At 43.5% G+C, this 27,823-nt stretch overlaps 1 protein-coding gene across 2 annotated transcripts in view; it reads left to right on the forward strand.

The window, feature by feature from the left end:
• The first annotated feature begins 371 nt into the window (after positions 1 to 371).
• The window catches only part of Tdrd7 (tudor domain containing 7), a 62,408-nt gene continuing 34,956 nt past the window's right edge, over positions 372 to 27,823 (forward strand). The window contains exons 1-6 of one of the 2 annotated variants that reach the window (XM_052176432.1): positions 372 to 508; positions 15,493 to 15,705; positions 16,820 to 16,961; positions 17,724 to 17,904; positions 19,984 to 20,057; positions 22,102 to 22,319. In XM_052176432.1, the coding sequence (XP_052032392.1) occupies positions 15,499 to 15,705; positions 16,820 to 16,961; positions 17,724 to 17,904; positions 19,984 to 20,057; positions 22,102 to 22,319 (822 nt within the window). In that variant the 5' untranslated portion in view covers positions 372 to 508; positions 15,493 to 15,498. Of the gene's footprint in view, positions 509 to 770; positions 1,007 to 15,492; positions 15,706 to 16,819; positions 16,962 to 17,723; positions 17,905 to 19,983; positions 20,058 to 22,101; positions 22,320 to 27,823 lie in introns of those variants that run through there. The other variant, XM_052176433.1, reaches the window with a different exon arrangement.

Consider the following 27,823-nt stretch of genomic DNA (forward strand, 5'->3'; position numbering starts at 1 on the left):
CAGTGGATGAAAACGAAGTTGTTATACAGGCGTTAAGGGTATGTAGCAAAGCATCTTAATATAGTCACCCTCCTCCAAAGAGTGACCCAGAAGACAGCTGAAAACAGACTGTCTAGGAGAATGAAAAGAAAGTATAGAGATGCTGAAGAGCATGAACTTTGTGCAAAGAGAAATAAGTCCACACCCCGAAGTGACAGGCTGGCGTGCGCACGCGCAGAAACCGCTAGGCGGCGTCGGTTTCCCCTCTCACACGCGGACCTCGAAGTGGGCAGCCTTGGCCGGAGGGAGCGCCTGAGTCTGCGCAGAGCTGAGCCGGCCGGCTAAGGGGCGGGGCGTGGTGCGACGGGGCGTGGCCTAGAGGGCGGGGCTTTAGGTGATTCCCAAGCCACGGCTCAGGCCGTGCGGGGAAACCGAAAGTGGGCGGCGGCCGCGTTGGGGGCCCTGGCGGAGGTAGCGGAGGAAGCCGGGCCCAGAGGCGCGGGCGTGGGCCACGGGTCCCCGGGACGAGGTGAGCTCAGGTCGGGGCGCGACAGGTGCGGGCGACGCGGGGTGGGCTGCGGGATGGCAGGGCACGGGCAAGACAGCGGCTGGGCGCGGCGCCTCAGGCCCGGGCCTGGCCCCCGCCGCGGCGGGGTTCCAGAGCGTCGTGCGTGACGCCCCGGGACGTCCACCCAGCCGGCCGCGGTGCAGCTGGAGATGCAGAGGGGGGCGTGGGCAGCGCGCAGCTCTGAGCAGGAAGTAGCTCCCAGTCAGGAGCAACCGGCCTCGGCCGCCCGTGCTGGGCAGCGGTACCCGAGCTCTTGCGCAGTTGTGCCAGCCCCGCGGGCCACACTGCGGCGGCCTCCGCCCTCGAGACCGGCCGGTGCAGGCCGCGCACATCAGACAGGACCTACACGTAGCCGTTCCTGTCAACCGTGAGCGCTGGGGAGGAAACAAGCATTCACGGAGAAGTTGTCTTGGAAGTCAAGTCGGAGCCGACAGCTTTTCTGCTCATATCCGCTTGAGGGTACATTTCTGTTAATATCCAGGGCTACCACTGCCCAGTCATTTTGGGGAGCAGGGAAGAGAGGTGTGTATAGATGTTAAGACCCAACCCCAAGGATTCTGATACCACCACCACAAATCAACCAAGAAAACCACTATTCGTGTTGGTGCCTACCTCTGCTCTGCAGGTGGACGTTTGCAGAGAAGCGTTTTGCCACCTTAAGTGGCAGAAATGTAATTTAGAACTGAATCCCAGTCTCTCTCTGGCCCTCCATTGATGTGGGTGAAAATTTGGCATTCTACAGTGTGATCTTTGCAGATATGTGTTGGAATCTGAGCTTCAAAGCTTAAATGTGAGGTCTGGGATCAAGTGCACCCCTGATCCCTGAGCCTGCTCTGCTCATGTACCAAATGGGAATAGCTAACATACTCTTCGAAGTGTTTTCAAGACAAGATAAACCTTCGATTCATAATAATAATCTTCTAAAGAGGCTTTTTATTTCACCAAACTGCCCATTTTTTACAGGTTGGGATTTCAAGGTTTTTGAGGACAGGGGCACAGTTGGCACATGGTGTAGACCGAGCTGACAGTTGAGCTTCAGTTACATGCAAAGTACTGCGCTGGCCATAGAGCCCGCAGCCCCACAGCCCTTCTCTTTGGTAGATTTTCTCTATGCTAAGACAGCGAGGTAGCCCTTGTCAGTGCCCTAAGATTTTAGTCCCTGTGGATTGGAAGTGGAATGTAATCCCTGCTAATTCCTTCTTAAATGCCCCACATAAGCAGGGCTGAGTGAGCTATTGTGTTGCATCTAGAGTATAAACTCCTAGAAGGATCGACAGCTCTTTTTTTTAAGTTTTCTAATATAGTTGGATGTTTAATAGAAAATGGAAAGAAAATGCACTTTATAATTAAATTCTGAGTGTCTGCTTTATGTTTGATGAAGTATAAATAGCAAAAAAAAAAAAAAAAAAAAAAAGCTTTGATGTAGAGAAAAATACCTGGATGCTTTCATGAATCAGGAGTTTCTTGTTGCTTGAAGTGAATTTGACTTTCTGATTTCTATGAATTTGCTTTCTTTCTTTGTGCCAAACTTGCTGTTTCTTCTCTTCATCCCATCCCTGTTCTTCACTGTTTTCCTATGTTCCCCATGAGCCCAAAGATGTCTTTTCAAACAAACAGAAAGGAGTTGATTTTGTCATTTTTCGTTGAAGTATGCACAACCAAGATAACCCAGTGTGATTTCCAGGCAGACGTAGTGTTTTAGTCTGTACAGCTTTGTCGTGAGCAAACAAACCCAGAATGTCCATCGAACTCTGGAGCCCATTACCTCTTCAAAGGATTAGAAGAAAGCAGAGAACCAGTGTGTAGTGAGAATTTTGGTTTCTCTGGGGAAAAAAAAAAATACCCAACCAACACCCCCCCTCCCGCCCCAAATCCACAGAAACGTTATAGGAATATTTTTGTTTTAGTCCCAGGTATGGTATGTGGGACTGCTTTAGATTGTCAACAGAAGCTGATTTGCCTCATACTCTAGCAGGGGTGTGATTTTGCCAGCTGCAGATAGTTTCTGCAAACATGACATTTGGAATTCTGGGGACTCTTGAAAGGGAATATAAACTGTTAGAGCCTGGAGAAAGGCATGGTTGTAGTGACCACTGCTGCTGCTGCTCCTCTCTCCTCCTCCTCCTGTTGCTCCTTCTGTCTCCTCTTTCTCCTCCTCATCTCCCTCCTCCTCCTTTCTCCTTTCCCTCCTCCTCTTGCTGTTGGTTGCTACTACTGGTTGGTGGTGGTTGTTGTTTGCTGTTTGTTGCAGTTTGTCAAGTGGTCCTGTGCAAAGAGACCAGAAGAGGAAATTGGATATCCTGACAGCAAAGATTAACACCCCAATAAGCAAGAAGTAGTCTAATATCGTCACCCCTTTCTTCTCTAGCCTCTTTCTCTCTTGCCTAGTATTGGGGAGTTGGGAGGGTGGACTAGGGGTAGAGAAGGGTGGAAGGAAAAGGAGCCCACATAGTAGTATAAGTCCAGTTACACCAGTGGCTCTTCCCATACTCATTATCCTGCACATGCAAAAAGAGCCCAAAATGAATTGCTCAAAAAGGCAAGGGTGCTTAGTAGTTAGAGGTAGGGTCGAGACTCAGATCCCTGACCAAACTACTTAATCATCATGGTATGTAGATTTGTAAAACTAGTTAATTAGATACTATGTATTAGCCAAAATAAATAATTTGAAATAACAAAAATAAAAAGAATTGCTTCCTAAATACTTGGAAGGAACATAATACTCTTTCCTTTAAAACTGGTTGTAGGTAGACTTACTTAAGTTTAACAAGTAGACTGTAATTGGAAGGAAAGCACAGCACCATAAGCTTTTGCACACTGGGTGTGGTGGTGCATACAGATAATCCCAGCACTCTGGAAGCCGATGGAAGACTGCGTAGGGAGAGTTTGTCTCTAAAATTACAATAGAAAACAACCCCACACACCTTGTAATAATGGGAAATTGCTGGGTAAGGATCTTAGATAAATCCCTCCCCTCTCTGAGGCTGTTTATTGCTTTGTAAGATGAAAGGGTTGAGCTAGCCTAAGTGATATCTGAAAATTTCTGCACTCATTCTGGGGCTTTTCAATCCCCACTTGTAAGATCATGTTTCACAGAGAGAGCAGCAGTTGCCCGAAGTGTAGGCTTAAAGCAGTGGTTCTCAACCTTCCTAATGCATTCCTGCATGCTGTGCTGACCCCCAACCACAAAATAACTTTCATTGCTACTTTGTAACTGTAATTTTGCGACTGTTGTGGAGTCAAGATGCACAGACTGAGAGCCATTGCTGTAAGATGATGGATGTCAGATGTTTCAGAGTTGAACAAGAGGCTGAGAAGCTAGGAGAGTTTACCCTAATAATCCGCGGTGTTTATTTGGGAAATTAGAATTCATGCTGGGAAGAGTGTTGTGGGAAAGACAAGACAAGTGATACAGTTAGAAAGAGTTGAAAAAGAGAAACTTAACAGGCTCTGCCACAGAGGAGAGCCAGATTAATGTCACTGTGGTCAGTGGACCCGTCGCCTTAGGACACAAGAGGCATACAGATCCCTGCTTGATGGTGGACAGCATCAGAAAACCTGTTTCAGATGCATCAAACCTTGGGCTGTGTGGAGGTGCCCATCTGAGCCCACGCTCTGAGAAGGCAGAGGCTGGACACTCTGAAGTTGGACACCAACCTGAACATCACAGTGAAAGCCAGTCTTAAGCAAACAAAAACGCCACAAATTCTTCCAAATAAGACTTTTTGAGTCATTCTCTGGTATATTAAAGAAAAGGGCAATTTTACACAATATAGGTTTGAAGTAAAATGAGGATCTTTTTATATCATGTAAATTGTGTAAATTTGTGTTTGGCAATGTAGCTCAGTGGTAGAAGGCCCTGGGTTCTGTGTACACCACAATGCACACTATACACACACACACACACACTTAAATTTCCTGTACTTATGCAGCATTAGTGTCATGGGGCCTTGGCAGTGAAGTGTGTTGCAGATAGGAAGAGAGAAGGATGACAGATCTGAGAAGCAGTCAGGCTCACCACTCAGTATCTGTAACATGGACCATTCTCTTGGCTTTAGATGCATCTCTGCTTCCAGTTCTGAAGGTTTGCCATTAGACATATATCCTAGATTGCTAGTATTCTCCAGAAGGAAAGGTCTAGATTGGAAGTCAGGAGACAAGAGGATTTTATTCTGGCCATGAGATAGGTAAGAGGTAGAAAATTTGACCATGGGCCTCGCTTTCCTCACTTTTCAAAGTTATACATTTCTAAAGATTTACTATTTTTACTTTATATGTATGAGTGTTTTGCTTGCATAATGTATGTATGTATGTATGCATGCATGCATGCATGCCAGGTGCCTATGGAAATCAAAGGACCATTGGTTCCCCTAGAACTGGAGTCTTAGTTGGGTATGAATTGTCATGTGGTGCTGAGAAAAGAACTCAGGTCCTCTGCAAGAGCAGAAAGTACTCCTGACCTCTGAGCCATCTCTTTACCCCCAGTTTCTTCTTTTTTTTTGATATGTGTAAAGATGTAGTGCTCATTTGTGTTAGTGCACAAATGTGCACACAGGTATGCATGGGTATGGAGGCCAGAGGTCAACATGGGTCGTCTTTACTCTGTCATTCTCTATCTTGGTCTTTGAGACAGTCTCACACTGGTCCTAGAGCACACTGACTGACTGTTTACTGAGCCTCAGGTGTCTTTCTGTCTCCACCTTCCTCCTCCACTGGGTTTATAGAGGCGAGCCTCTGTGTCCAGCTTTTTACAGGGTGTTGGAGTTCTGAACTCTGGTGCTCATATGCAGCAAGCACTTTACCAACTAAGTCATCTCCCTAGTTCCAGATTCATTTTTAAGCTTAATAATAGTTTGAAGGAGGTGATATTAAGGTGCCTTTGTTGTATGACAAACTTCCTGTGGAAATGCTACACACGTGTCTCCTTACCCCAGATAAGAAGGCCATGACAGACCAAAGTACAGATCTCACCAAAGTCCACCTTGGTGAACCAGTGAGTTTTATTTGGGTTACTTAGCAGGAGTTACTGAACAGGAGCACAAAGTACTCACACAGCTGCACACCAAGGCCTGCCTATCAGAGCACAGCTCACAAAAGCTGGCAACCTGAAGCACACTGCACAGCCTGCAGGCAACTCAGCAGGTTGAAGAATGCCCTTCTGTGTAACTCAGGTCTATACCTCTTTGAGGCGGCTCGGTTATCTGAGAGTCTACGTTTTAGCTTCTGCTTGCCTGAGAGGGACTTTCAGCTTTTATTGTTTACTGGGATGGGAGCACTGAGTGAATCTGGTCAGTTTTGGGGACTTCCTGAAGCTATATCGAGTTGTTTACCTCCGTACTTTAAGGATCTTCCCTATAGGATGAAATGCTTCAGACTCAGAGAAACTGTTACAGAACAGCCTGCTACCATACTGTGCTATTCCCAGGTCCTTTTTCTATGGTTAGGTCTACGGCCTACACCGTCCTAAAACAGCTGGTCTGGGGAAATTGCATCTTGCTCCTAGACCACTTGCCAAAGCAGCTAGTGACCTTTGCCTACTTATTAGGAGAGAAATCATGGAGATCCACTGGTTTTCTCACCAAACTTGTCAGTTGATACACGTGTTTATGAGGCAAGTAAGAGAATCAAGATGATTCCTGATGTTTTGAATTAAATACAAAACTAGAACTTTCTCCAACTTGTTTTCTATTTTCAACCAATATATTTATCCGTGGTTATTTCCCATATATAGCATTGAAGTGAAAACTTCTGGGGCAGGCATGTGAAGAGAATTTCACTGAAGCAGACCCAGGAGAAAGGATGTTCTGCTAAAGCACGCATGTGAAAGAACACATGATGATAATTTTTTTCACGGTGCACATGTATTGGTCCACCTTACATTGCATTCTTGAGCTCCATTTGTCGAGACTCCATAGAGAGAAACTCTCCAAAAAACTTCTGGTGGTGTGCTGAGGCTTCTTGCTGATTGGCAGAGTGATGTCAGCTGAGACAGATGCATGTGGTGAGGCAAGACCAATGGAGAACATGTGATATTTGGAATGAGTATAAATAGAACTCAATAGCTGTAGAACACTTTTGAGTCTCATGTCTTCACTTTACTGAGAAAGACACAGCCGAGAATTTCTCTTGGTGTCCCTCTGGGTCCCTCCTGCTGACTCCTGTGAACTGAACTATTGATTTCCTGACAACACATGTAGGATTTGCTCCAAAGAACCATTTCTAAACAGGTCCATTTCCCCTGAATCCTTCTTTTCTACTACCTCTGGTGGGTGGTGGGCTAGAAGGGAAGTTAAAGCATTTAAGGGCCATCATTAAAATTAGGTTTTGAAAAAATTAAAGTTCCATAGCATGCTTCTGCAAAAATTTGAGTAGCTGCTGAATGCATGTATTCTGCTAAAGTGCGTGCAATGCACTTGGTGCTTCTGGTCCACATGAGCAAGGAAGAGAGAGGATGTGAAAATGAAGTGTGACTTGTCAGGGCTCTTTGCCAGCTGGCTCAGTGATTAACTCCCCACACCCATTGCTAGTTTGTTTTCCTGCTAGGAGCCTTACTAAGCTCAAGTAGCCCATACATTAGTCAGGCAGCCCTCAAGAGTGTGGCCTTCTGGGGACCTGCCCACTCCATTTCTCTCTGCCTAGCTTCATGATACTTGGTCCTGTAGGATACTTAAGACTCACAAGGTAAAAGTCTTAAATTTCACTTATATTCACTGAAACTCAAATTTGCATCTGCTACAACATTTTTAGAGACTGGAAATAAGGGAAGGGTTTGAGGCAGGATACCTAAAGCTTTGCCTTTGGAATCTCAAAGATTGGAGTTCCCATGATAAGTTTTACTGTTGTGCTTGCAATGAATGACTCCCAAGATTTAAACAACAAACAAACAAAAACACTTGATTTTTTTTAGAGGAAGGTATTCCTATATACCTGAAGAATATACCTGCCATCTGTAAAAATTCTAAACAGATAAACAAAAATGTCATGATAATCAAAATTTCATGAATTGCAGCATTCTAAAGCACTGTATACTGAAAAATACCATTTTAAAGTGTGCCTCTGTTTTTGATCAATACCTTAAGCAATTGAGATTTTCAATAGAGAATAGAAAAATTGCTGTGCACAAGAACAAGATACACAGGTGAAAAGCATTTCTGTCTTGTTAGTATTGCAGTACTTAACTGTCTCTCAGGTCTTGCCCATGATGGTTGGGTGGGAGAGAAACAAACACACCTTAATTTATAGACTGCAGTCATCTGCATGGGCATGGCTTCTCGTTCTTGCCAGATAGGAGCTTTTTGTAGCTTAAAAAAACAACTCTACGTGCTTATTGTACTTCCAGTATTTGTTCGTTGATTAAATAGATAACTATCAAGAGCTTAGGAAGAGTGGCAGTTTATGTTAGTGAATCCCAGCACTCCACATTGTTTGAAAACAGAATTGTCTACATTTGCTGCATTTGGGCTCTGGAGCACTTACATCCCCCTACGAGTGTGGGAGCCTGACAGTAATGCCAGGGCAGTGGCCCTGACCAGTTCCTGCCTATTGTGAACTCCGTGTGAAATGCTCAGAAATAAGCTAACAGATGCTTTTCAACTGGTGACAGAGTAGTTGTCTTCTTTAGTTTATAACAATCAATGTAACTTGAGGACAGTTTTAATAGCAAGTTGGCTTCATGATTATTTATGCAATAGTTCACATGCTGCACCTTATTTTACATGTGTTGTATTTTAGTGAGTAGAAGGAAGAAGGGGTGGGTAGTTAGAGATTTTTTCCTTCATTTGACATAGTATTTACTGAGCTCTTGTGGACTAGATACTAGAGCCATCATCGACAGGTCTTTGCCAGCTGGGAACAGACACACATCCTGCAGTAAGGAGACAGCAACATAATGAATATTGGGTAACACACTAGGTGACAGTAAGGCAGAATAGTGGAAAGAGGTCGACATGCAGCAAGCACAAAGGTCATGAGGTGGAGCTGTCCCTAGCACAGTCCAGAAAGGAATCCCAGGATGAGTGTGGAGGAAAGAGAAGAGTCCAGGTCAGGGAAGTGGGGGGTAGGAAAGACAATTGTGGTTTCTTGTCTGAAGAAGGCAGGTGGAGAAGAAGGTTGTAAGTAGAAGAATGGCATGGTGGGACTTAATGTGGAACATCTGCTGTTTGATATCTGTGGTGCAAAGAATAGATTCTAGAAGGCAAAGTAGAAGCAGAGACAAGCCGAAAGGCAAAGATGTTGCTGGCATAGACTAGGGCGGCCTCATGGAGGTGGTGGGCGTGTCAGTCGTCCATCTTTATCCATGGTGATGGGGTAGAGGGAATGAAGTCTGCTGGTAGGGAATCTTCTCAGGCTGGGCCTAGGAGAAGGAGCTTGTGCCAGGAAGGATAGTGAGCTCTTTTCATTCTGGCATTGATTTTGAATACATAGGCAAAAGCAGATCCAGATACAATTTTCTGCAGGCCTCTGGGCCTCCACATCAAATGAAATCAAAATATATCATGTTTGCTAGCAACTTTGCTATGGAAATAAATACTAAAATATGGACTTTTAAAAATAATTTGTATGTTAAAGAGAGGGGGTCAATAGCAGGTGTGTGTGTAGCATGAGACTTTACCAAAGCAACTTGGAAAATTATGCTTAGCTAAAACAGTTTCCAAGGAAGAGAATTTGACCATGCAGGTGGACAGGGTGGGAAAGAGAAAACTGGGGGTGTTCTCTCTGATTCACGCAGATGGGCACTGTCACTAAGCCACCCCATGTCTGCATGAACAATGCTAAGTATCTTAGTAGAAGGGCAGGCAGTGACTGTGTGACATCTGCTGGGTCTAGGAAGTCTGGCCTGAGAGAAGGGAGAACCTTGAACGGGGGACTTAGAGAAGGAAACCTTGGACCCAGCTTTCCAGTGACAGTTGAGTCCTGAGTGGGGTGTGTGGCTTTCACTGCTTCCCTTTCTTTCCTAGTATAAAGCCCCTGCTTGGGAAACTGCTGTTGTCCTCTCTTTCAAAGCAGAAAAAAAGGAAGATGAAGAGGGAACCTTTCCTGGACAAGGGTGGAAGACCATCTAGGAGGAAGGGGAAACGGGCTTGTTTGGAGCAGCCACAAAACTCACTTCTGATGATCTTGCAGGGTCAAGGGTGCCTGATCCTCCAAACTGTCTGCATCTGTGTTGGTCAAAGCCGTTCTAGTGGTCATTGAAATAACTCTGTCAGAGGTTTGCCCCATAAGTAAGGCTACTGTATACACAGAGGTACAGGCTTTATGCCATTTCTCATGGGCAATTACTTGTGAGATTGCTAAGTTCTGTGTCAAGTGCATGCTTCATTCCTAGAAATTGCTAAACTATTTTCAGAGAATTGTTTTGAACACCCACCAAAAATGCATGTGAGTTCTGGTTACAAAGTTCTAAGCATTCTGTGTCGTCAGTTTTTAAAGAGTGAGTGTGGTGTATGCAGATGTGATCATCTGTGTATGAATGTATGTTTGAGGTATGCGTGCTTGTGTGGGTGTGCTCACCTGTGTGTGTGTGGTGTTGGAGGCCAAGGCTTGATGTTGGGTGTTTACTCTAGTGCTCTACACACACACACACACACACACACTTTTGAGACAGAGTTTCATTAAATTTGCTGTTCTTTTTATATATTGTTTCCTCCAGTGATAGTGCTACAAATATCTATTGTTTTAATTTTTCATGTGAATGCTGGGAATCCAAATTCATGTCTTCATGTCTATTTAGGAAGCTGTTTTTAGTTAGGGTTTTACTACTGTGAACAGACACTATGACCAAGGCAATTATTAAAGACAACATTTAATTGGGTCAGAGGTTCAGTCTATTATCATCAAGGCAGAAACGTGGCAGCATTCAGGCAGGCATGGTGCAGGAGAAGCTGAGGGTTCTACAGCTTGTTCTGAAGGCAAACAGGCTGTACATCCTAATAGTGCCACTCCCTGTGCCAAGCATACACAAACCATCACAAGCATGTTACCCACTGAGACTTCTCTCCATTCTGTCAAGTAACTATTGGGGTGGGGTAAGTGCATGCATGCAGGCATCCATGTGTTGTGCACACTTGGAGGAGGCAGAGGACAGCTGTGAGTATTGGTACTCACATTCCACCTTGTTTGAGACAAGCTCTCTTGTTTTGTTCTGCTGAATATGCCAAGCTAGCTGGCCTGGGAACTCACGGGTACCCTTCTGTCTTTACCTCTTGTTTGGCAGAGGACTGCCAGCATTACAGACCTTTTGAAGGTTCTGGAAGTTTGAACTAAGGTCTTCACATGACAAGTGTTTTGTTTTGGTTTTGGCTCTGCCTGCCATTTAAACTTTATTATTGATTTTGTTGTCTCTGTGCTGGGAAGGTTTGGAGGAAGGAAAGGGAAAGGGGAAATGATGTAATTATAATCTCAAACAAAAAGAAATGATTTTTACAAAGTGTTTTTTAACGTGCATCTCTACTGAAGTATGTTATCAGATTGTTTGCATATTTCAAATGGATTCTTCATTGAATTTTGAGTCTTTATATAAAGTATTAGCTCACTTTCTGTTTGTTTGTATTGTTTTGTTTTTGATACAGGTTCTTTATATGAAGCTCTGGGTGTTCTGGAACTTACTTTGTAGACTAGACTACCCAGGAACTGACAGAGATCCCCTCACTTCTACCTCCTGAGTACTGGGATTAAAGGTGTGGGCCACCACGTCCAGCAGAGTACCAGCTTGTCACTGGTTGCATTAAGAAAATATTTTCTTTTACTCTGACATTATCTTTTGGAAGAGAAGAAATTTACATTTTAATGTAATTCAATTTGTCAACTTATTCTGAGTCAAAAATTAATAATCTTGGCATAACCCCAAGTCACTGATTTATTCTTGTGGTTTTGTTTTGTTCTGTTTTGTTTTCTGAATGTTTTACAACTTTTTCATTTTGGATCTAAATGATCTATTTCAAGTTAGTTTTCTCGTACAGTATGCATGTCCTTTTTGTGTGTGAATGGATGATTGTTTGTTTAGGTTTCTCCACTGAATTTCCCTAACACCTTTGTTGGAGAACACTTGGCATGTGTGGATTGTGCATTCCTGCTGTGATAGGCTCAGGAGGTCATGCTGCACAGAGGGAAGTATGTAAGGAAGACATAGGTGTGCAGATGCTGTGTGAGTTTAAAAGGTAAACATGACTGTGAGACCCACCCCAGGAGCTGGCGTTTTTATTGGTCAAATGAGGAAATTGCTATTGAGTTTTGCTTTTCTAATCCAGAGAAAGGGGAAAGGGCTTCTTATATAGAACTCTATCCAATATGGTAATTACTAGCCACATTTAAGTCAAATATTTACTTCCTCAGTCATCCTAGTACATTTTGGATGGCTAAAGCACATGTGGCTAGTGGATCCCGTGTGGACAGCACATACATAAAATCTTTTCCTCAGTGGAATGTGATGGCACAGGCCCATAATCTCAGCTCTGAGGAGTCTAAGGCAGGTAGACCACAAGTTCAGGTGTATCATGGACTGTATGGTGAGTTCCAGGATAGCCTGGGATACATGATTGAAACGCTACCTTTAAAAAAAATTTTTTTTATTATTTTATTATTTTTTATTACTTTTATTTTTTCACAGTCCAGTCTTTATCCCCCTCTTGGTCCACACTCCGACAGTTCCTCATCCCATTTCTCCTCCTCCCATCTCTGAGAGGATGTCCTTACCCTCCTATTCCACCTCCCCACTAGGCCTCCCCATTCCCTGGGGCCTCAAGTCTCTCCAGGGTTAGGCATGACTTCTCTCACTGAGGCCAGACCAGGCAGTTCTCTGCTGACTGCTGGTCTTCCTATGGGATCATCCTCCTCTCTTCAGCTTCTCCCAGGCTTCCCCTAATTCAACCACAAGGGGTTCCCAAAAAGTATCTGTGTCTGACTCAGTCTGATGCTTGTTGAGCCTCTCAGAGGACAGCCATGCTAGGCTTCTGTCTGTAAGCACAACATAACATCAGTAATAGCATCAGGCCTTGGAGCCTCCCCTTGAGAGAGATAGATCCCAAGTTGGTCTGGTCACTGAACCTCCTTTCCCTCAGGCTCTTCTCTGTAGATCTTTTAGACAGGAACAATTCTGGATTAGAGTTTTTGACTGTGAGGTGGCTTCATCCTTGGACCTGACCTAGAATGAATGTTTTTCCTTGATCACAAATCTGTTCCAAAATCTAGTTCTCTTGGTGTAATTTATGAAAGCTCATTGTATTCCTTTTTATGCAGCCTTTTCTAACTAATCTGTGAGGAGGGGACATATTCTATTCTTGGTTCTAACTTTATGACTTCTTTCTGGCAAAACAACTAAAACTGTCTCCTTAAACTTTTTTCCTAAAATCATTTGAATCAAATCAGGAATACTATAAGGTCTTTAATTCATCTAAGCAGCATTAATTCATAAAAGCTCCATGTTGATCTACAGGAAATTTATCTCATAGGGTGGGCTATTACCCAGAAGTAATCACACCAGGTTATAGGCAGTGAGGGTCTCCTGGTATCCACTCATACCACGCCAAATAAATCAGGAACATGGTAATGGCAAACATGAGAAAGCACATCAGTAGCAAGAAGCAGTCCTGGGACAAAGTCTCTGGGGCCATGACTAACCAGAGCTCGCCCATCATAGCTGAGCAAGACGGTGGGGCTGTCCTTCTGTAGCTCATTCCCTTTCTTAGAGCTCCCCATTTCCCCATTGCCCCTTCAGACCATGCTACTCTAGTGCTCCATTAACCACCTTCCCAGCAATGGCCCTTCTTTCTTTCCTGGTTTCTGCAGTCGTTCCTGGATATGTACTCACAGTTGAGGGCATGGAGCTAGGAGTCTGAGATGAAAAACATTTGATGTTTGTCTTTCTGGGTCTGGATTGCCTCCCTCAATGTGAACTTTTGCAGTTCTGTCCATTTCCCTGAAGAGGTCATGGTTTTATTCTTCTTTACAGCTGGATAGCATTCAATAGTATGTCTATACAACATTTTTACTATCTGTTCATTGGTTGAAAGACATTTAGGTTGTTACTGTTCCCTAGCTATCATAAATCGAGAGGCAGTGAACACGGCTGAGCCAGTACCAATGGTGTAGGATGACAAGTCCTTTGGGCATATTCAGGGAGTAGTATAGCTGGCTCATGGCAGATGTGCTTTAGTTTTCTAGAGTTCTCCACCCTGGTCTCTAGAGTGGCTGGACCAGTTTGTAGCCCCACCAACAATAAGAGAAGGCTCCCTTTCCCCATGTCCTTCCATCATTTGTTGCTGGCTCTTTGTTGACCATTGCCATTCTGGCTGGGATGAGATGGAATCTCAGAGTTGTTTTGATTGATGTTTCTCTGTTGCTACAATAGTGGACTTTTCAGAGATAATTCTTAGCCATTTTTATTTCTTCTCTTAAGAACTTCCTGTTTAAATCTCAAGTCTGTTTTTTAAAAAATGGGTCATTTGTTTTTTAGAGTCTTTTTTTAAAAAGTTCTTTATCCTGGATGTGAATCTTCTGTGAGACTAATAGCTGGCAGATTCCTCCACCCAAGCAATTGTGTTTTTAGCCATGCAGCTTTTTACTTTCATGAAGTCACACTTATCAATTGTTGGTCCCAATTCTTGAGCAAAGTGTTCTTTTCACCCAGTCCTTTCTTATCCTTGTGTCTTGTTCAGGCTGTCTATACTTTCTTGTAGTAGTTTCAGTGTTTTAGGCTTCAATCCATGTGAATTTAGTTATTTACTTATTTATTTATTTATGTATATAAGTACACTGTAGCTGTCTTCAGATATACCAGAAGAGGGCATCGGATCCTATTACTGATGGTTGTGATCCACCATGTGGTTTCTGGAATTGAACTCAGGTCCTCTGGAAGAGCAGCCAGTGCTTGTAACTGCTGAGCCATCTCCAGCCCCTGGACCTAATTTCTTTCTTCTACATATGGACATCCAATTTTCACAGCACAATTTGTTGTAAATGCTGTCTTTGTACAATGTATTCTGTGGACATGTTTGTTGAATATTAGATGGCTGTAATTACGTGTGCTCATGTTTGGGCCTTCGATTTTGTTACATTGCTTGTGCCAGTCATGACACTTTTGAACATTCTATTGATTCTCTTTTAGTCTGGAGGGCACTGAGAAACATCCCTCCTTTCCCTCCTTTCCCTCCTTTCCCTCCTTTCCCCCTTCATCTCCTTCCCCCTTCCTCACTTTTGTATCCAGCCTTTTGTAGTTCTTTTTTCCTGTGCCTATCTTTTACATGCCTACCTTCTACAGAAATCCACCTTTAACCTTGTTTTTTTCCTGTCTGAATACTAAAGACCAATGACTGTCTTATTAGCTCAGGCCTCTAACCCGAGTTCTTAGTAAATATATCTATGTGACTGGCCTATGGACATCCAGCCCCCACCTGTCCAGAATGGATGCAACCTCTTTCTCTCTTGTAAGCCTGCCTTTAACCTGTGACTGTAAGTGGTTACTACCCAGCATACCTTAGCCAGACACCAGGAGGCCTCATCACTTGTGGTTCTGTATCTGACTACTTTCACCTTGCTTTTTTATTTCTCATTTCTTTTTGGGTTCTCCACATTTCTAAGCCTTTCCACATCTGTGAAAGTCCTTCCAATTTAGCTTTCCTGAGGCTGAGTAGTGTCAGACTGGATACTTTGTTTCCCTCATTTGTGATCTCCCTTCAATGATGCATTACTTTTGACAAATGAAGTCATTAGTATACTGTGGTCATCTCAAAGTCTACAGCCCTGTCAGTCATACAGCTCCCTAAAGTTCCCAGAGCACCCACCCATGGGTGACTACTTTGATGTCACTGTAGATATTCCCTTGCATTGTTATCCCACAGGAGACATTCAGCACTCATTTATGGCATAATCTAAAAAGCCTCAGCTCTGAAATACATTCACATTCACAGGCTGAAGAGCCATAGTAATAACATTCCTCTGTGTTGTTATAGGCAAAGATGCTGGAGGCAGATCTGGTTTCAAAGATGCTAAGGGCTGTCCTGCAGTCGCATAAGAACGGGATAGCACTACCCCGGCTCCAAGGAGAGTACCGGTCTCTGACTGGAGACTGGATCCCCTTCAAGCAGCTGGGCTACCCTACTCTAGAAGCCTACCTGCGGAGCGTGCCAGCGGTCGTCAGGATAGAGGCTAGTAGATCCGGAGAGGTAAGATGGCATCTGGCCTGTCAGATTTCTCACACTGAGTCAGAGTCACCTTCCTGGTGCTTTTGATCTCATACCTGTGGTCTAAGCAAAAGCAACACTGAGTAGCTTAGATCTGCAGTGACAGCGCACCCAGGGTCCAGCCCACATTCTCATGTCTTGGGTAATGTATACCTCAGAGAGTTTGGGATATTTACCCAATGCCAGTGTCCATGTATGTGGGGTAGGAGGGGGGTTGGTAGAGAAGAAAGGGGAGCAGAATTGAGAACAGTTGGAGGGGAAGCTCATTTGTAATAATGTATGTAAGGGAAGACCACAGACAGTTACACGTGGATATCAGTACTAAGTATGTGCTGGCATCCCACAGCCTCCCAGGTCTAAACCTTCAGCTCCTGCTCCTGGAAGCACTCATCAGAGCTTTCAACTTCTTTTCTCTCTTAAAAAAAAAAGATTCTGAGAGTAAGAGAATTGCTTTTTCTCTCTTCATAATCAGCACATCATAAATGTGCTGATTGCTTGAAAGATCAAGTGTGCACATTTTAAATGCCCAGTATTTTGAGCATTTAAAAATGTTTCCAAGTTTTAACTATTACAATGTCCCCTACTGAACGTACTGAGGCACGTAGCTTTTTTCTTTGTTTTCTCAAGAATAGAAGCACTGGCCAGGAGTACTGATAAAATATGGTGGTTGCATAAAGCTGTATTGTTCTTGATTTCAACTTAAAGTAACATATGCACAACAAATTTGAGCCTCAGAGAGACAGCCTCCGTATGTAAAGCTGGGCTTAGCTTTCTGAGCACTCACTGCTTTTCCTGTGTAAGTGGCAGAAAGATGTACCGAGTCTCTGAGCTGGTGTATACAGAGCACAGGATGACTTTGGCTCAGTGGCTAATTCCCCCAGTGCCTGCTTTATTGTAGGTGCTTAATAAGTATCTGTTTAAGGAGCAAATGAAGATCTCAGATTGGAGAAAGAGTACTAGATCATGCATGGTTCCTTTTGTGTTAGATATGATTTGGGTTCTGGAGATGGGGGAGGTACTGGGAGCTGCATATACCCTGCTCTCTGGGGTTTACAAACTGGCCTGAGAACGTCCTGCTCTCCTCTGCTGCTCACAGATTGTCTGCTATGCTGTAGCCTGCACAGAAACTGCAAGGATCGCTCAGCTTGTGGCTCGTCAGAGGACCTCTAAAAGGAAAACAGGGCGACAAATTAATTGTCAGATGAGAGTGAAGAAAACCATGCCATTCTTTCTAGAAGGTAAGTCTGTCCCTGAATAGATTATCATAAGGACTTATGGAAATACTGCCTATGTTCCTGATAACTGTTCATTGAATACTGATATCCACATGTCAGGAGAAAATTCCTGCAACTGGGATTTCCATTGAAATGATGAAGATGACTTACAAAATCCAGTGGTGACAGTGTAGAATAATGCAACTGATGGTGACTGTGGTGACAGCTAAGTGTAGTCTTACTGATTTAGGTTATTTGACAAGAATTCTCATCTAGAATGTTGGATGAACCAAGAACCTGTGATATGCCTTTGTACTTAGCAGATTGTGTCTTTTGGTTTTAAGACATTTATTTTCAGAGAAATATGAATTACATGGCCTGAAAACATGATAAACAGCTGTTATTTCCTCAATGCCTACCTCTAGGAGGTTATAGTACATTCTAAAACCAAGTTCTCAAGCAATGGGTCAACAGTGATGTGCAATATTAGATGACTCCATGGCAGAAGCGTTTTAGAGGGTCCTGCTGGCTTCACACCAACTGGTGGTTGCTTGGGAAGTGCTCATGTAGTGAGCAGATGGAAGCACTCGCTAATGAGGCAGGCAGGACCCCTTCTACAGAACTCCCCAGCCTCCGTGTGTCCCCTACTCGCCCCTGCCAGGGACCCCCTTCTTGTGTTCTTTCAATTGTTCTGGGAAGTATGACCCACAGAAATATCTGGAGCAACATAATGAAACTACAATCTGAGGAGGTCAGCTGATTGTGTTGTATCTGCCTAATTTGTAGGGAAACCGAAGGCAACCCTCAGACAACCAGGATTTGCCTCAGATTATTCTATCAGCAGGAAGCCTAATTCAGCGCTGTTAAGAGACAAAGGAAGCACCTTGGGAGTTAAGGCTGATATGGACATGCCGCCTTACCCAGACATGCCAGTGCAGAGGCATGTGAGCATGTCTGCCAACAGCAGGTACCCTGGGCTTTATCTGGCTTAAAGGAGCACTGAGTAACGGTGCGGAGAGCTGGGCTATCGACTCTCCCTGTTCATGTGTGTGTTCATGGAGAAGCATTTCCTTGTGTTTCCAGCATCGCAGGCATCACTGTCAGTACTCTTCCTGCCTGGTGGCATCCCCTGAATGACCCCTGTACTGTCTCCTCCTGCCATTGGGATCTCTCCTTGTCCAGTCTGATAAGTCCTTATAAGATGCTGTTTTATGTAATTTTCAATTTTTTTTTACAAAATTGTTCTTACAATGAGTAAGTCTCAGGTAAAATCTCATTTGGCTGTATATTTATTCATCTTTGCTCTGGTAATTGGCACAGTCAGGCAGTAGCATTTGATCTTGGTGCGCTGGCACCGGCATGTTTGTACCATGGAACTGGGCTACTAAGACTCTTCCCCGCCTTTGCTGGGTGTGGCTGTGCATGCGCCAGCTCACAGTAAAGCTCACCACTTTGTGTTGTGCAGATGATTCCTCACTTGTCCAGTGGAAGCATGCAAGAAGCTGATCAAATGGTTTCTTTCTATTTCTAAATTTTATGGTTTTAAGAAGTCACCCAGAGGTCAGCAAGCTATAATTTGTGGGCTAAAATCCAAAAACTCACTGTCTGCTTTTATAAATACAGTTTTCTAGGAGCATGGCTGTACCCTGTTCATGTATGGCCTGTGCTGTTGTGTTCTGCAGCGGCAGAGACGAGTGGTTGTGCAGAGCCTGAAGTCTGTCCTGTTGGCCTCCTGACAGGAAACACATGCTGACCCTGATAGAGATAAATAAGTGTCCAAACTCCCTTCCAAGTTGAAAGTTGTACCTTTTTGCAAATTTGTGATATCATATTCCTTTAAAGCAGTATCTGTCTATTTGGGGGTAAAGATTAATTTTTCCTTAGAAGCTTTCCATCTGGATACTAAAATAGTTAGGAAAAATTAATTTAAAAATAGTTTTGCAGAAAGGTATGCTTTGGCATTTTCTGTTGAGCACTTATGTAGATCAGCGCAGAGGTCTGGGATGCCAGCAGTGGTGTGTGCTAAAATCTTTTATTAGTAGTTGGCAGACTGATTGCTTCTTTTAAAATTAAAATATCATTAGGAAATATGCTTTATTTGAAACAGTTTAGTTTTGAAATCTTTTGTGCTGCTCAAAATTGTGACTGCTTCCCCTAATGAGAAAAACGTGGTCACTAATTCCTTTGATCATGGTTCGTTCAGCAAGTCTTACAGCACTCACTCTCCCTTGCTAGTACTAAGTACTAGTACTTAAGTACTAGTACTCAAGAGCCTGGGATACTGGTGAAGAAAACACACACACACACACACACAAACACAGAGCGAGAGAGTGAGTGAGCAAGAGAGAGAGAGAGAAAGACAGAGAGATAGAGCAAGGGAGGGAGGGAGGAGGATGAATGAGAATGTGGGGTGTTGATGTGGGGTGCGTGTGGAGGAGCACATGGATGTGCCTTGGGGTGTGGGGCGCATGCCTATATATATGGATGTGTGTGGGTGTGGTTTGTTCATACTCATATTTGAAAACATCTTCCTATCTAAGTCCAATAATTGATAGTAAATTATATTGGAAAGGATATGAGGTAGGCAGGTGCCTATGTCTTTTTCCGCCATGTGGTTATTGGAGTAGCCTGTCTGCTGACTTTGAAACTCTGCTTTCCCTCCAGCCAAGCTAAAGCTAATGTTTGTACAATCTGTGCTCCTGCACTCCAGCACTGGTTTAAAGGTCATGACTGCAGCACGTCCCACTCTGTGCAGCATGCATTGGCTTATGGTCCAAAATATTCCTTATTTTACATCTTTATTCTTCATGTGCTTTTATGTATTTATCTCTTTAAAGATGATTAGTTGAAACTCTGACTTCAGAAAAGAAAGAGACTTTCAAAAAGCTACTTTAAATTTAACTTTGAACAGACTTTTCTCTGAGTAAATATGATGCCAAATTTGTTTTCATATTTTAGAATATTTTCATGTTATTTTGTTGGTCAGTGAGATGGGGACTTTAAATGAAAAATAGAGTGTTTAAGACTTGCTGTTCTCACACCTTAGGTTCAGTCCGAAGTCATCCTTGCCAGCTCCTTTCCAGACACACGTCTCAAGGCCCTGCCCGAAGGAAGTGAATGGTATGTGTCCAGACGTGGCGTGAGTCTTGGGCCCCAACAGAAGCAATCTAATGGTGGCTTTTGACATGTGCTCGCACCTTCTCCTGCATGAGATGTATCTCCCTCTCCATTTCTAACCTTAAACACATGGATTGAAGTGATTGTTAGAGAAAATAATGCTTCCAGTGATACTGTCAGTGTGAAGAGACCTTCATCACACCAGACCCATTCTGCTCCATGTCCATGTGTGCCCTGTGCAGTTACCTGTTTTCCTCACCCACTCCCTAATTAGAGGGTGAACCCTCAAGACTTGGCCACAGAGGCCTCACTCTAAGGAAACAACCTGCTCTGTTTCAAGGCCCTAAATGTGGGCCTTACACTCATAAGAGAGACTCAAGATGCTGAACTAGTTAAAGTTCGCATTATAAACTGTGAGGTGGGGGCCTGGATAAATGACTCAGAAGCTAAGAGTGCTGGCTGCTCTTCCAAAGGATCTAGGTTTGAGTTCCAAAACCAACATGTTCCTGTCCCAGAATGTCTGACACCCTCTTCTTACTTCTGCAGGCACTGCATGTATGTGGAGGTGTACAGAAATACATGCAGTCAAAACAGCCTTGCACATAAAATAAAAAAGTAAAGATCAAAATTATTTTTAAACTGTGAGGTGACAGCTAGGTATAAGTTATTATTGGTTATGAAATTAAAAGGGCCATTAAGAAAACAGTAGGAGAGTAAATAAAGCCAAGGACACTGCTGGTCAGACATGCACACCCATGGGCTGGTCTTATGCATGCAGTGTATGAACCCACTGAGTATCTCACCAAGAACAGCTTTACACAGGGCTGGCTCTGTGCTCCGTGAAATGACTAGGCAGGGTTTGTTACTTGCATTATGTCTCTTACTGAGTTAAATTCCTCTTCCTCAGGAATGTCCTTATAGTATTGATTATGAAAATAAATAGTATGATTTTTGTACATAAGAACTATTTTTACATATGAATTTTCTAAATCATGACTACTTAGTGAACTTGTGTGCCTCTTTAGAAATTTAAAATAGAATAAGTTATTTCCTGAATAGGAAGCGGTTATGGGTATCCCGGACTCTTCTTCTCTCTGTGCCAGTCTAAGGGCAGCAGAGGCACATCATTGTGTCTTCTAGAGAGAAGAGAGGAGTAATCTCTAAGGATCCTCAGGGACAACTCTTTTTGGTACCGGGTATCCTTTGAGGCCAGTGTCCCCAGACTAGACTACATATCTCTATTAGTTAATGAAAAAGAAAATAAATGACTTTACTTAGCAGAAAAGGTATCTGATTAAATTGTAAAAATTTTCATGTAGGTGTTAGATTTTAATATTTTGATATATATCCTGAGAGAATTCTATATAGGTTTGACTTTATTTCCATAGTTAAAATACTAGAATGGTCACAGTAATAACACAGGTTTCTCTTGCTTAGTATGTAAACCCAGGCACTCTGAGTTTTAAATAGAAAATAAATAGGAGTGGAGAAGCCAGCTAAAACTTTATAAAAGATAAATATTGGAGAAGTAGAAGCCAGACCTATGGTTGATGTTTGTAAACTAGCTGGGGTAATTTCTTGTAGATTTCAGGTTCCTGTGGATTGCTAAATTGTTTTCCTTAAAGAGAAAGTTCATCATAGTCGGAAAACCTGGACATTTTTTATCTTTTATAAAAGCACTTTTCCTACTAAGGCATTATTTTTGTCCCTCAGTTGAGCACTGCACATATATTTATATTATCTAAAATGTTGTCTCCCTTAGTTGCAGTTAAATAATAAAATTATTTTTTACCCAGCAAGAATGCCATAATGTTTAAAGTAAACTATAAAGCATCCTTGCAAAATGAAGGAATAAGTTCCCTCATTGGAGGTGTCCTGGCTCTGCTGATGTAATTCAGGGATTATAGGTGAGGTGGTCCTCAGTGCTGCTCAGCTTTGTCTGTATTCTTCCAAACCCAGGACCCCAGAGCCCACAACATAGCAAAGTCAGACACAAATGCTAGATAATGGGATAATCTATTAATTCTATCATTCTTTTAATTTAAAGATAATTTAAATCAGACTGTTGAGAAACCAAATGTCACGCCTCCTGCCTCTTACCCTAATAAGATGGATGAGGTTCAGAACCGCATAAAGGAGATATTAGACAAGCATAACAATGGCATTTGGATATCTAAGCTTCCACAGTTTTACAAAGAGTTTTATAAAGAAGACCTTAACCAAGGAGTTTTACAGCAGTTTGAACACTGGCCTCACATTTGCACGGTACGTGTTTCCTTCTTCTTCCCCTCTATGCTCCCTCCCTGCCCAGCTTGCAGGTCCCATGTTAGTAGTCACGGGAGCAGAGTGCTTCCCATGTGCTTCCTACTAACTGTCTCTAAGATTAACACGTGTGGCTTCTTACTCATCCGAAGCAGACGGCAAGGCTGACGGGCTGTTGTTATTATCTAGTTTGTCTGAGAAGGTGCGCTAAGTGTTTGGTACTATGTACTGTGTACGTTTTGTGTTGATCGAACTTCTGCCAATAAACATTGACTCTTCTGCAATCTTAGTACTTATTGGTCACAGTATTAGTCCTAGTTTGTACATGCTTATTCTTGGGCATTTCTCAAGACTTTTCAGCTGGAACAAATATTTGTGCTAATTGTTTTTACATGGAACTTGATTTGTTCTGGAACTGATACTATAGTTATATACTGTAGTCATATTTGAGACCTGTGTAGGTTGTCCTCATGATAGAAGCTTTAGGCTGAAAGTTCTTTGTAGCTGCCCATGTTCAGAGTTCATGATTTTAAGATGGTGGATCAGAACAATCTGTTAGAAATTTTAGTCCAGCCAGAAATAGAGACAGCTGGATTCTTACACCCAAGTACTTTCTAGATGTTTCTTAATTATCAAAAAGAATCTATTTTTAAAATTTAGTTGGCCTAAATGACAACATTAACACCTGCTTGGTGCTTCTGCATTTGTAGAATCAATTTCTTGGAGTATGCGTGTTTTGAAAGAGGGCATTCTTTAACATACATTTTGGCTTCTACACCTATTGGGCAAAAGGACAGGTGGTCTCATCTTGCGGGCTCCTGGCCTAAGAAAAGCATATATTTTTGGCACTATTTCCCCCGTAGCCTATAGTACCCTCTGCCCAGTTCCAGGCAGAAGTCATCCTTCCATACATCCATTCACATGACACTGCAGCCCTGTGCATCACTGCCCTGAGTGCTGAAAGCACGGGAGATGATGTCTAGTCAGGTAAACAGCGATGAGAAAAAAGGGTTAGGGCAGTGTGGCCAATGTCGGATACTCTATATGGAGTAGGGAAACAAGAACTGCCAAACTCTGGAGACACTGCTTTGTTTCCCTGTAACTGCAGAATAACAAATGTTCTGGGAAATGCTGTCTGTAGTGTTTAAAGTGTAAAGCGTGTTCTTAAGATGGGAATTCTGTCTCCCTTTGTGTGGGCAAGCTTCCCTCCTGGATGCAGTTGATATCCTCTCTGCCTCCTGACTCCTAAGGGAGCTTATTAGGAGTTTGTTGGCCAGAGTTTCAGCTCATACTAGACACATACCATCCCTTGATTTTAAAATTCCATTGACAGTTGCAAACTTTAAAGTTTTAATGACCTTGGAGCTTTCTATGGTCATGATACAAAGATAACCTGGTGCTGGATTTGGATAAGGAATTCTTTAGAGCAGAAGTTTAAAGAGTAAACAGTGTTGTGTTTTCGTTGCTTTATACTTCATGATGATAACTAGCATTTGTGTAGCTTGATTTATTACTGCTAGAGAAATTTTCGTCTTTGCTGCTCTGGATGGCTGTGGAGTCCCAGAGTACTGTAATGGCAAGAGTATCTGTTCTGTTGTTATGAGAACGTTACCTGACACGGATGGCTTCCTCTTACACTTTAGGTCCTGAAGCAACCAACTTTTTGTTACACTTTAGCATTTCACTCCATCTATACCTCATGATCATTTCGCACCAGTCAGGAATGTTGAGCATGGAACAGAACCACAGAACTTATTCCTTACCAGTGTCCCTCCTGGCTGTGGGTAGGACCTCCTAGACTGAGTGGGACTGTCAGTGCAAGGTGCTGGTGGAAGGCAGTGTGCCTAGGATGCCACAAACTGCCAGTCATTTGGGTATCTGTTGATAGTTTCCATACTTATTTTCTGACTTCTGAGTGTTCTTAATAGTTTGAGTTTTTCCTTGGTCATTTCTCCCTGGCTTTAAGCAGTTGTTCCCTGGTTAGTGTTCCTTCTTCCTTTTGTTCTCACCTCCATGAAGAGCAGAATACTGATAGCATGCCCGGGGCAATGTTAGCACAATCAACATCAGAAGAATGAAAGGTAGGTAGTACAGAAAGTCTGGTATTAGAGATGGGCCCTTGTTATGTGGTCTTATCACAACTGAAGAAATCTAAGTGCATTATATTTCTTTAAAAAGTTTCTCCAACTGTATATTCTGTATGAAAACAATTAAAAATCAAGTCATAAAAATTCAAATATCCTATGGTCCTACCATCCCAAGACATGTGCTAATAGGCTTTCCATTTGCCTATCTGACAGCTTCAGCTTCAGGGACCAAACAGCAGCTGTGAGGTTTTACCTTGATGAATCTTCAGATAAAGAATATGCAGTAAGCCACATCACAAAATTCTAGATGACACTGTGAGGTTTTATTTGTAGACAGGATATTGCCATCATTTTGTAGCCCAGGTTAGCCTTGAGTTCACAGTAGTCCTGCCTCAGCTTCTTGAGTGCCAGCATTACAGATATAACTCTGACACTGGGCTGCACATTTAACCTTTTGGATCACTCAGGCAGCAGAGGGTGTGCTAGAAAGCTGGGAGACTGTCAAGTCACAACGATGGCTAGGTTCGCAGTTTTAGGCAGCAGTTAGGGAAATAGAAATGGTGGAGAACCTTGTCTTACCTGTGGAGAGTCCCTGCTAGAGCCTAGGAGAAGGGCAGCCACTGACAGAAAGGATGCCCTCTTTAACAGTTGGACTTGACTGGGAGTTATGTGATGTGGGCTGGAGAGATGGCTCAGCGGTAAGAGCACTGACTGCTCTTCCAGAGGTCCCGAGTTCAAATCCCAGCAACCACATGGTGGATCACAACCATCTGTAATGGATCTGATGCCCTCTTCTGTTGTGTCTGAAGACAGTGACCATGTGCTCATATACATAAAATAAATAATAAAAAAATTACTTGTGTGCCAGCCACTGACCAGGTGCTAAGGATAAAACAGAAAACAGACAGAAATGGCTTTGCCCTTGTGGAACTTCTGTGCAGTAAAGAAAATCATCCTTTGAACAAATGCTGCTCGGCCTCCAACTGTGCTGAGGGCCTTGCAGGGAGGAGATAAACAGGGCTATAGACAGAGGAGTAGCTCATGCCAGAGTCAGAGACAAGAGACATTGCATATTTAGGAAATGTTAGGGGAGAAAGGCTCAAAAGGAAACTAGATGGAGCAAAAGGCAACTGGCCTCATAAAGAGCCATCACTAGGTGGAAGTGGTGTGTCCCTGCTCTGAGGTCGCTACAATCCTGGCCTCTTACTGGCTTGCAGATCTTGCAGCAGGGACTATTGGGTAGTGGATTGGACTGAAACCTGCTGTGAGACCTGGGTGGAGGGAGCAGCCTCTCCATTCCTGTGTCAGCCGGCAGGCACGTCTGTCTCAGGGTCCTGCCCAGAGCAGTTTGGAGAGCCAAGAGCCTGCGCGTTGGAGCCAGGTCAGGTGCAGTTGGCTGAGAAGAGTTTCAAGCCACAGCCAGAGCTGCTCATAGACCACTGTGGAGCCACCAGACAAGTAGTCCATGCTGTGGCACAGCAGGCCTTTGCTTTAGAAAGCGATACATTATGAATGGCAGTATAATATTGCTGTATGCAAGATGCCCTGAGTAGTTGGAAATGCCTGATGACACTAATCGTTAATAGCTCCCACAAAGATGATTTGTGATTACATGCGTTTCTGTTGGGTATCATTTTGAAACCCAAAGAAATCACTGAGTTTTAAGTTGGCATTGCAGTACCCCAGACCCATTCCTACAATATGCACAACATCAGTAGAACCCATCTGAAAAAGCAGAGGCACCAGCAATTCTCTCATGTATATGTGGCACTCTGATTACCGGATTTTCATCACCAGAGGAAATCCTGGTGAGCATGTTGGTACAGCATCCAAGCCTCAGCAGACAGTTGAGTGGATGACAGATGAGCTGGCACATGGAGGGATCAAGGGAAGCTGAGAGATAGTGTGCTGCTTGTGTCTGAGCTACCCACGGGCCTGAAGGATACCGAACAGCTTAGATCACAACTGAGCTGGAATTTGATTTAAAGCCTCAATATAAAACTGCTACCCCACGGAAAGAGCCCATACAGATGCTTTGGAAAGTCCCTTAATTTGATTGGCTACTACTTTCTTACAGAATCTTAGAGAAAATTCTAACTCCATAGAGACAGTAAACTTAATCTCTGAGGCATCTGCAGCACCTTTAGGGGTGTCATTTATTAGCTGTGTAACTTCCGGCCTACATCCCACCCTTTTAGAGCCTTAATCTACTCTATCAGATAATTAATCCTGCACGTCATAGGGTTGTTGTGAGAATTAAATGAGACAAGATACATAAAGCAACTGCTAGCAGAACGTCAGAAACCACAGTCCAGCCTTACAGAAGACAAAGCCTTTGCTCAAGTGGGGATGCCCAGTGAGTCCTACAGAGGGCGGTATTTCAGTGGAAGCAGGAGATGCTACTAAGAGGAGAAGCTTCAGGAAGAAGCAGTGACCTGAAGGGACTGCAGTTCTAATATGCGCATAGGTGCCACCTGGGAAGATCTCTTTGCTTTCCTCACCCCTGCCACAGGTAATAAGGGCAAGGGAAAGCCTAGTGCACAGTGCCAGCCAAGCTCCCAGCCAGAGGCATCCAGCCTGAGGAAGGGCTATAGATGTAACTGGAAGACAGCAACAGTATCTTCCAAACGTGTGTCTAGAGAGCACTGGTGAGAAGGCGTCAGGTAGACAAGCAGCAGGTGAGTCAGCAGTGAAGGAGGCTCTGCACCTACAGCCACATTCAGAGCCATGGAGGAAGGTTCTCTGGGCAGATGACTTGTGAGTGGCCAGAGGTTACAGCAATAGAGAACTTCTTGCTTTACCTTTTAAGTCCCGAGCTGTGCCACAGACCATACTTCTTGAGCAGAGCCCACTGGGGAGCTGCTCCTCTCAGCACCTCAGGTGTCGCCCTTAGTGTGGAGTGCTGCTGCAGAGAGGTGAGGGACGGCATGGGCCGCGCCGTGCTAGCCTAGCTGCTCTGTCTTTCCATGAACACAGTCATCCTTCATCCCACAGCGTCACGTGCTTCAAATTGCACCAGGCTGTCTGTCTAACTGGGGCTCTGTGATACCAGTGGCCCTTTCTTCATTTCTCTCAGCTCTGACTTCCAGCCAGTCTCACCTTCAGCATGGAGAGGCTGTCTGTTAATGAATCAATTGACCAATTTTCCTATGAAGTGAGCATAGTGTACAGGCTTGTAAACAGTGATAGAAATTGTCATTGTCGAGAAACGGTATCTGGAGGTATTTCCTTCACTGCTAAGATCAGAGTTTAAGTTTTTAATGTAGGTTTCTTTTTGTTGGTGCTGATTCATTTTGAGCCCGTAACTGCACGTAACCATTGCTAAATGTTTGGAGGGCTAGAATGTGGATTTGTAGGTGAGTAAAAACATTTAGTATATCATTTTGAATGTCAGCTGAATGATAGCCATGTAAAACAAGA

The sequence above is a fragment of the Apodemus sylvaticus genome, chromosome 3 (genome assembly GCF_947179515.1).
Source record: "Apodemus sylvaticus chromosome 3, mApoSyl1.1, whole genome shotgun sequence".
NCBI classification, from domain to species: domain Eukaryota; kingdom Metazoa; phylum Chordata; class Mammalia; order Rodentia; family Muridae; genus Apodemus; species Apodemus sylvaticus.